Source organism: Tubulanus polymorphus, chromosome 3 (assembly GCF_964204645.1).
Source record: "Tubulanus polymorphus chromosome 3, tnTubPoly1.2, whole genome shotgun sequence".
Lineage (NCBI taxonomy): Eukaryota > Metazoa > Nemertea > Palaeonemertea > Tubulaniformes > Tubulanidae > Tubulanus > Tubulanus polymorphus.
Window position 1 is genome coordinate 23,433,857 of NC_134027.1, and position 10,802 is coordinate 23,444,658.

The following is a 10,802-nucleotide window of genomic DNA, read 5'->3' on the forward strand; positions in this document are numbered from 1 at the left end:
AAACGGTGTGTAGAAAGTTGTAGAGACTTCAACAAATATGGTCGAGGACAATGGAGAGAGTGAAATGAATTGAATTTACTCCGACTCGCTGGACGTGAATTTTCATAGGATATTCAATTTGAGAGTTTGCAGGGCTTATGAGATGTTCGATAACAACATTACTAGCACAATCGCTGCATTGACAACAACTAAACTCAGCCGTTGTCAGCGGATTCAAACTCAACCATTTCAATGGACGGCTAAATTCAGTGTTCTTGTGTATTTAGGCTGGTATCTACCGGCGTCTGTGCTTGGTTTAATATTCAACTCATTCACGTTGTTAGTTCTGGAACAATTTAAATCCGATATCTATTTTCTTATCAAAATTCTCGCTTTAAACGATCTTTTGTTTATGATCGCTGCATTCATTCTTTACCCGCTGAGAACTGCGTACATTTACGCCGTTTTGGGAGATATGTTGTTTCGCGTAAGCGACTGGAATTTCGGTTGGATTTTTATCAAAGTCGCCATGCCGTTTTTCTACATGTTTCAGATGACGCGTAACTGGTGCACTATATTGCTCAGTCTAGAGCGGTTAATCGTCGTATTGTTTCCACTAAAATCTCGTAGATTTCCCAAGAGGTTGATATCACTGTGGGCGATGATGTTTATTGTACTAGTCGCGTTAGGTGGTTTTTCAGTTTACTTGCTACCCTCCCGTCGGCTTGGATTTATGAACTGCCCCGATAATTGGCCATTCATAACTGTTCGCAAAAAGCCCTTTCAGTACAAGGGAAAACATCTAAAGGCGTGGAACAAGCTTTCCCAGAACATTTTCTTTCTGTATCTTACTGCTACGTTTCCAATTTGCTTTTTGGTTTTCGTAAATTTAATTCTTATTTCGGCGACATTTTACCGTCGGGTCACTCGACGTTCAGAGCTCGGTGTTACTGATGAATCGTCAAGAAGGGAAATGAAGGTTTTAAGGATGGTTGTAACAGTAGTTTTGTTGTTTATCATTTGTGAAGGTTTTGGTTTTATCGACCGTTTAATGAGTTTGGGAATCCGCAAGCTTGTTGGTATGAGACAAATAGCGTTAGGATTTTCTATCGTCGATTCTTCAGTAAACTTTATCGTGTATTGCGCTACAAATAAAAAATTCAGGAAAGTAGCTGTCGGCATTTTAACCATGAATGCCCGATGAGTGAAAAGACTCGATGAGTAAAAAAATCCCACAATGTATGACCGAATCTAAAAAGTATATTTAAAAAATTAGAAATATTTCGGGTGGTTGTTCTTCAATCTAAACTCATTTTAGTTAGTTTATAGCTCTTATAGTTTGCTATTCCTGCGTCAGTATAGTCTAGTACCTAGCCGTTGTTCCTCAAACAACGTTGTAGGGAACCGTAACAACGACTGGTATTCAGACTACAATAACACAAGCAACATAAGTGCCGGCACGTAGAAATCACGATCGGAGGTACCGGTATTCGGCACTTTTTGCCGTAAGGCACTGCCGTTTTTCAAACTTTACGCAAAATGATAATTGCTTATTTGTCATGATAATTTCTGTTGGGTATCTATTATGTAGTAAGGAAAACAATATAAAATGTGACTCTTTTTAAACTTTTTAATCACTCACTTAAGTCCATTGATTGATTCTTGTCGAAAGATCTGCCCACCAATCGCATCGCCGCGTTGTTAACTACTATGGGATTCGAACCTGCTCCGACCGAGCGTGAACACATACAGGCCGTCGGTGCCGCCTGCGAACGAGTACTAACAACCCGGAATTCTTGAATAAAATAAATTCCAATTGAGACCGTTTAAACGCGTCAACTGGCAACGAAAACGTTATTCTATTCATTCGACTGACAGCATCAAGGTAAGATCCACGCAATGGCAAATAATTGAATGAAAATGAACTTCACAGTTTTCCACACGCAGGTTTTGAAATCTATGTGGTCGCGCTAATTACAGCAATCCACCATTCTTTGTCCTCAATCAAACTAAAATTAACTTGGCAGTGGATATTTTTACCGTATACGGCTGAGTATTTTTTTCCGCTATTGCACCGTACATCGTCGCTGATTGGCTGATTTACGCCGCGCATGGGTACAGAGGTGCGTGACTTAGAAGATTCAAGGAAAGTGTGGAGAACAGAGTTAGACTTTAGACTAGAGAAAATATAGCGGATAGAGCGAGACTCGAACCCGGGCTAGGAAATTTCTAGCTAGGGCAGCGTCATACCACTAGGCTAGACCACCGAGCTTGCTGAAAACCACCCGAAAGTTTTAACTACCTATAGTACCTTACCTTACCCTAAATCCTATCCCGAGGGGTAAAACGGAACCCTCTGGACCCTCTTGACACTAACCCTATCGAAACCCTAAACCCTAAACCCAATATAATGATTTTATTGTTACTTTTATAAGTTCATTCTATATATATAGTAATAATGTACGGTAAAATAGGGAAGTAAATACCACAGGGGTTTGGCGATGGGCTTGGATTTTATTTCCGGGTTGTTGATAATCTCGCGAGAATGGCGCTAAATATGAACTGCGAATAAAATCAAAATATCACGGAAATACCTTGTGTTTATATTGTTTATTTATCCGCTATAAAGTTTTGATAAACAATTGGTTGTTAAGAATCATTATCAGACGGTCGTCACGCTTTACTATATAAAATCACAAGGGATGAAACGCCAGGCCTCCGCTGTACTTAAATTTTCAGCCAGAAAGTTGGGACAGTCACGTGACATTCTGATGACGTCATCGCATTTAAAACTTCAACACGAAAAGTTAACATATTCACAGACCGATATCAATTGTCAGATTATGATTCATATGAAATAAATAACTTATAAAGAATAAATTATGATGAAATATATAATTCATAGTCAAAAAATGCATTTGAATGTAAGTTATTCTCAAACATTTTTCGTATCATAGTTTCCATCTTATATGCTTCAGGTTCGCGTTCAGTCAAATAAGAAGCGTTAAGTCACGTGACTGTCCCAACTTTCTGGCTGGCACGACTTGAACTGCGTTTCATCCCTTGTGATTTTATATAGTAAAGCGTGACGACCGATTGATAATGATCCTTAACGACCAATTGTTTATCAGAACTTTATAGCGGATAAATAAACAATATAAACACAAGGTATTTCCGTGATATTTTGAATTTATTCGCAGTTCATATTTAGCACCATTCTCGCGAAATTATCAACAACCCGGAAATAAAATCCAAGCCCATCGCCAAACCCCTGTGGTAAATACTTTGCCGTTTATGGTTAAATATCCACTTTGAATTAACTTCGGAATCGCATCGATGGATCACTTTCCACGTCAAATCTTGATCCGTAGATGCGATTTCAAAGTTGATTTCATTTTGAAGGAGGACAAGGAATGCATTCTATTTTCAGGCCTACCATCTTAGATAGAGGCCCTACTCTGGTAGACTACTTTAGATGCCCGCCCTCTTGAGCTTGATGAGTAACGCCGACAGCAAGCAATTCTGGCTTTTTCGTTAGCGGGGGATAGAGGGTTAACTGCACTTAGAGCCGCCGTTTGAAGGCTTAAGTCAACGGAGCCTTTATCACTTCCTCAGACTGCTCAGAGAGATGGTTCCTGTCAATGGTCCTCCTCTAGTCCTATCCCCTTCTAGTCTACTAATGTCTATTTCAACCTGACTTGAGAGCATTCCGGGTGGCCTAGCTCGCTAATTTTTGGTTGTACATACCTGACAAAGGTCTTAATAAGACCAGAAAGGACAGGCAGTCGACCTAAATCATCATTTTTTAATCCATTCGAAACTGTATTGAAGGATATCCAAAAAGTCTTCACTGAAAGGGGTTAAATGAAGAGAATTGACTCCATGATTTGAAAGTTTAACAATATGTTTCCATGCCTACGTATCAAATTTCAGTTGGTAGGCATGGAGACATATTGTTAAACTTTCAAATCATGGAGTCTCTTTTCTCTCAGGAACCCCTCTCAATGCAGATTATTTTGGATATCTTTCAAAATAGTTTAAAGTGGATTACAAAATGATATTTTAGATCAGCTGCCAATGCATTCTGGTCCTAATAAGACTTTTATCAGGTATGTACTACCAAAACTGACTGAGCTAGGCCACCAGGAATGCTCTCAAGTCAGGTTGAAATAGACATTAGGCCTAGCAGCGTTTAAATCCATAATTTCGTAAATAATCAGTTGATGTGTGTATATGATGCATCAATTCATGCAGTAGGATTTAACATTCAGAATCGAACTATGAAATTCATATAAACATGTTTTTGTTTTCATCTATCAGCGATTGTTTACCGAGAATACGCTTGCATAATGCTAAAAAAAGGCTTCCGCGTTACACCGGCCTGTGCTGAGTAAATTGCTGATAAATGAAAACAAAAGCAACTTTAATCTAATTAAGGAAAATTGTTTGTTCATTTCCGATTAAGGTTAGACTTGGGAAACCAAACTCTGAATGACGTAAAACAAAATGGAATGCCCCTTCTTGATTGTAAGATCAGCTCTTATTATAGTGGATACGTTTTTATTTTTTCAGCTAGAGACCACTACAAAAAATTTGGACCAATTTTGAAAATTGGTCATACCATTCACTGACGAATTAGAGAATTTCCAGCGGCTTTATAAAAAACGCACCGACGTCAATGAGGACAAATTTGTTCGGAAAAATTGCGTAGAAATTTGGAAATGAAACGCGCAAAATGATGAGGAGGATTGTGTAGGAAGAATTGCAACAAGGATGCAAGAAATATCTTTGGAAATGATAAAAATGGAAAGTCATCGGATGTCATCGCATATTTTAGGCGAAATTTAGGCGATTCATATTACCATCGAAGAGAGAAACGGCGTAGGCCCTAAGCGAAATTTAGGCGATTTATATTGTTAGTGAAACAGGGAAAAAATTTAGACGAATTATGTGACCAGCCAGACGAGAAGAGAAATAACGACGGACAAGATTTCTACAATTCATAGTACTAGCGGAGAGACGGTCGATTTTAGGCGAGATTTAGGCGATTATTCTAGCGTTCTCGATGCCGGTTCGAAATACGGACTATTAACGAGAGAATGGATCACCACGAGGATTTAAGCGATCTCTACGGCGGCGCCGACGACGACGCAGGCGCCGACGAGATATCGATATACACGCGCATCTCGCTTCCCGAACTCGTCGACAAGTGCATCTTACCGACGCTGCAGCAGGCGTCGACGCACATCGTTCCGAGCGTCGTTTTGGCGACGTTGTGCAAGTTCATCAGCCACACGGTCGGCGAGGGTTTCGAGGTGACCGGTTTGTCGTTCCTGCCGCGTCAGATGATCCACCTGACGTCGGCGTTCATGGGCGCGTTGCTGCTGCATCTGTTCTTCCAGGAGCAGATCGTGTTCGTCGCGACGCTCGCCGCGTTGTCGTATCTCGTGTTGTTGACGACGAAGTCGGCGATGCCGCGTTACTGCGGCACGGCGACCGCCGCCGCCGTCGTCGCGTTTCTGCTCGTCTGCGAGTTGTTCGTCGTTTCGAGCGCCGACTGGCACCGGATCCGCGGCGCGCAGATGATCCTCGCGATGAAAGTCATCTCGATCGGTTTCGACGTCGATCGCGGCGTGCTGATCAAAGTTCCCGGCATTTCCGAGTTCGTCGGCTATGCGTTCAACGTCGGCACGGTGATATTCGGTCCGTGGATCAGTTTCCTCGATTACATGACGATTCTGCAGCTGCGCGAGCGTAAAATGTCGTTCTACTGGATTTTCAAAATGATTCGAAGTTTCGTCGCGTCGATGCTGTGCATCATCACGTCGACGTGCGTCGTTCACTGGGTGATCATCGAAGGCTCGTGGAAGTGGTTGATCGCGTTTCGCGACGCGCAATCGTTCCGTTTCAGCCACTACTTCGTCAGCTACCTGTCCGAGTTGACGATCACGAGCGTCGGGCTCGGCGCGATGCGCTCGTCGAACGGCGACGTCAAGTGGGACTTCTCGGTCGCGCGGCCGACCGAGATCGAGTTCCCGCGCAGTCTCGTCGAGGTCGTCACGAACTGGAACGTGCCGATGCACCACTGGCTGAAGACGTACGTGTTCAAGACGGCGCGCGCGCTCGGTACGTTCGTCGCCGTTCTGCTGACGTACGCGGCGAGCGCGATCCTGCACGGACTCAACTTCCAGCTCGGCGCCGTCTTGCTGTCGCTCGGGTTCTACTCGTACGTCGAGTACGTGTTGCGCGCGCGGCTGTCGACGATATTCAGCGCGTGCGTCGGCGCCAAGCGGTGTCGCGGCGATTGCGCGCACGACTACAAATCGAATTCGCCGTACGTGATATTTACGAACGCGATGTTCGGTTGTTTGTCGGTGTTTCACCTGGCGTACCTCGGGCTGATGTTCGACAGCAGCTCTCAACAGGAGAAGGGCTACACGATGTCGCACACGTTGAGTAAATGGTCGGAATTAAACTACGCCAGTCACTGGGTGGCGCTTGTGTCATACGTGTTCTATTTGCTCGTATGAAACCGGCTTTTCTAGTTTCATAATCAATTTAGCGATAAATGATATATACGGTATATAAACGGTAGACTCGGCTCAAGTCAGATCCGATCCACTCGCAGATGACTGTTTTTTTCAGAGATTACTGTTTAACTCATCGACATAAGTAACTTTTTTACTCGGAGATACCCATCTCAGCAGAGGAAACCGCTTTACTCAGAGATAACCGTTTAACTCAATGAGAACTGCTTAACTCAGAGATAACCATTTAACTCGGAGATAGCCGCTTGTCGTTAACTCTTGAGCTAACTGTTTAACTCAGAGATAACCGTTTAACTCAGACATAGCCACTTGTCGTTAACTCTTGAGCTAACTGTTTAACTCAGAGATAACCGTTTAACTCAGACATAGCCACTTGTCGTTAACTCTTGAGCTAACCGTTTAACTCGGGGATAACTGCTTAACTCAGAGATAACCATTTAACTCGGAGATAGCCACTTGTCGTTAACTCTTGAGCTAACTGTTTAACTCGGAGATAACCTTTTAACTCTTGAAATAACTGCTTAACTCAGTGATCTGCGTAACTCTTGAGGTAACTGTTTAACTCGGGATATCTGTTTGGGATAAAGTTCCTCGGGCCAAAGAGATCAGACTTGAGCGGAGCCTATTGTTGTTGGTAATTTACCTCATCAGGTATCTTGACACTTAATGACATCACAGCTGAGCCTGTTTGGGTCAGTCTTAAGATAATCATTATGATTTCAGACTGGTCGCTGTTAATGATTCAAGCCCAGATGTTTGTAGGCATCAATCACGAGCCTGGAATCACCGCTGCAGAGATTTACCCTTCTAGTGTGAATTCTTGATGAAATGTATTAATGTCTGGTGTTGGTTCTTCATTTTCAATCAAAAATGTCCGCATTTATCAGTTCTTACAGGATTTTCAACATCTATGTCAATAATATTGATAAGTGGCACTTATTTACTTTGAATGGGCCTACAATGCCTGTTCTAAGTTGGTTATGTGTACAGGGTATGGAAAATTTATAATCCGGGAATGGGAAAGCTATGAAAAATGAAATTGGGTAACCCGTAAGAACTCTGCCCCGTTGAAATCCTGAACACAAAGTCTGGACAGTCAGGACACATGAAGTCTGGACAATCATAATTTGGAAGAAAGTTAATGAATTATCGAATGTCTGAGAGGTGATGGGTGCAGGCTGCAGATTGATACCTGCATTGCAGGATTCAATTCCATAGTTGATGTCGGCCTTCAGAGATGATATGAGGTCATTTCAGATATTTTATCGCGAAGGCCAAATTTTTATCGAGAATTACGGAAATCGAACTAGCATCCAGGACTTGTATTTTTATACAATTTGTACTTAAATCTTACAATTAAACCATATATCGATTAAAAACTGTTTTCTCGTGTTGTCAACGCGTGCATGCCTGAATGATAATGCGCGAGAAGCTAAATCAAAAATTCCGTAGTGTAGTCACTAGGACAGTTTTTTCTGAATAGGCCCAAGAGATCGATAGTCGAATATAACACTCAAATCCGTGTTTTAAACTGTAAAAGAATGAAGTAGTCCAGCAATATAATGTAATACGATAAAATTGATTAAAGTGGTATCATTTTGATAAATTCTATCGTATGAAATTCTATTGTGGGACTTCTTCATTCATTTAAGAGATTGATAATTGTTGGATGCTGATTTTGTAGAGTTTTGAGTGCGGGGTCCGATCTAAGCACTTGTCCGATTGCCCGGGACAAGTATATTCTCATCAGGGCAAGTAGGTTATCATTCATTACTTGTCCCCCGGGCTAGTGAAATTTTATGTCACAAAGCTTTTTTCCCACTCGATACGACAGATGATAGTGCCACCATTCGGACTGCCTGCGTAGGGCAAGTAGTTTTTGGGGGGGGGGCAAGTGAAATTTCAGATATGCTTGCCCCCCCGGGCAAGTAGCTTTCATTCCTTAGATCGGACCCTGGAGTGTTTGAATTATTGTTAAGTTTTGCCAAACACATTGATAAAATATGTAGTAAACCACCTTCCTTGATCCACCGCCAAAATGTTTAATTCCCCGGACCCAGTTCTACAGTTCCTTGTGAGTAGAGAGTTAAAGTTAGCTCATTTTCAATGAGTTAACTCAAGGTCAGGTTTAACTCGGAACTGTGGAACTGGACCCTGAATGCTTACAAAAGTTTTGTCCACCATCGAGAATGATATAATTTGATTATCCGCCAAAGAGCCATTAGTCGCAGAGTTTTGACTGTATTTTAAACTCATTTTGCTGTATAAACACTGGGCGCGGTTTTATAGACTGGTATTAACTTGAACCCCTGGGTCCAGTTCCACGGTTTCGATTTAAGATTTAACACTGGGTTAACTCGTTGAAAATGAACTAACTTTAACGCACAGTTAACTGTAACTCCCAACCGTGGAAGTCCTGGACCCGGTTCCACAGTTATGAGTTAAACTTAACTCTGAGTTAAAATCAGTTTATTTTCATTGAGTTAACCCGGGGTCAAATATTAACTCACAACTGTGGAACTGGGTCCTGGGGGTTAGCTCTATTCATTTTACTAATGAGTTAGCACCCCGGGTTAGAAGTTGATACAAGTCTGTAAACCGGGCACAGGAAAAAGCTCCAATGATGAAAGATTGAATGAATGTTGTGCTGCTATATTGAACGATACCTGCGTTTTATGTTGAAAAAAACCACCAGAATCTCAGAGATATGACCCACATTTATTATCAGGATAAGAGAACATGAAAATTAGTCAAACTCGTTTGTGTCGTCATCTGATAAGACTTTGCGTTGCATCAGTTGTCTCGATTTGTATTTCCAATTCAGTATGGGCTATCGTTTGGATACCCATTAAGTTGGGTTAAAGAAAAATGATACCTTGTTTCTCCTGATGGACCATGTCACTTTTGTTAACCGCAATGAAATTTGTAATGTGTTCATTTCTATATCTGCCGGGTCTGGTATGCTTAGCCTGATCGTGATTTTTCAGTTATGTAGAAGGAAGATAGGCAGAAAGGATGAACTTTGAAGCTCAGCAGAAATGAAAATCTTTTTTTTTAGCCTTGTCAAAACAATGATGATCTTGACTATGGCAACATTTAGTGAATTAGCCCAAGCTATTCCATGGAACTGCACTCGAGAGTCTAATCTGTACTCGCGTAAGAATGTGTTAGACTCGAGCGATATCCGATTTGGATGTTAGGGATCATTCATTTATTACGTACGCATAAAATTTGAAATTTTCAACTGTACGCAAAATCGGCCATTTTTTCATATACATTAAGCATTACAGTAGGCAATTGCCCTAACCCCTCCCCCCTCCCCTAATGCATACGTAATAAATGAATGACCCCTTATGTATTTCATAAATAGTGTCAGAAAATATTTCAAAAAACATCCGAGTTGAACGGTTATCCGACTTGGGGCGGAGTCTACTGTTCTATACCATATACAATACGGGAGACTCCTCATTACGGTCAAACCCGCTTTATTCGGATCAGCTTGATCCGGATTTTGATCTTTGTAGTCCATTTGTTCATTAAATGACTTTTAATCCGGTTTTCCCTTAAACAGGATGAATTTTGGGATTCTACTGTAGATACCTACTCAAGTCGGTGCATTTTATGAAAATAATATTTCGAAAGCCTTTTATTTTCCCGATTCTCAGCTTATTGAAATGTTTAGTTGCAACGCTACGTAAGCAAGGCAGAATCTGTACTTATTTATGAATGGGCTGAACAGCAATAAATGATGCTAAGTTATACTTATTTTTTGACGGCTGCTCGGTATCGGACATCTCCAACGCCGAGGTTTATGAATCGATTGTGATATTACAAAAGTGTGAAACGAAATGATTTTCATTTATATTGTGTGTGTGTGTAATGTTTTTCTTTAAGTAATGCAAATATTTACAAATAAACTACTTAAACTATTACGAAATATGGTTCGTGTTTATTTGTTGTTGTTCATCGACTTTCCTTCAAACTAGTGACAACGAGTCTCAAGAAAAATAGCGAAACATTGTCTTACTCATGCTATTTCATGGAAGAGGAGGGATGTGACAGGATCTTGCAAGGGAGGAATGTAACAGTCTTGTTGCCATCAGGTTCAAACCCCTGCGAGATGGTGACACTCTCCCCAAGCCACCGACCAAGTCCAAAATCTCAGCAAGGGGGAATTTGACGGTGTCATGATGCCATCAGGTTCGAATCTCTGAGGACGGAATCGAATGATCATCTCGCAAAGCCACCGACCAGGTCCAAATATCTGCAAGGGGA

The 10,802-nt window shown here is 41.6% G+C and overlaps 1 protein-coding gene across 1 annotated transcript; it reads left to right on the plus strand.

Annotated features, from left to right (window-relative positions):
- Window positions 1–1,736: 1,736 nt before the first annotated feature.
- LOC141902623 (protein-serine O-palmitoleoyltransferase porcupine-like) lies at window positions 1,737–7,418 on the plus strand. Its single transcript, XM_074790445.1, has 2 exons — window positions 1,737–1,864; window positions 4,552–7,418. The coding sequence occupies exon 2, from the start codon at window positions 5,079–5,081 to the stop codon at window positions 6,507–6,509; it is 1,431 nt and encodes a 476-aa protein (XP_074646546.1). The 5' UTR covers window positions 1,737–1,864; window positions 4,552–5,078; the 3' UTR covers window positions 6,510–7,418.
- Window positions 7,419–10,802: the final 3,384 nt, after the last annotated feature.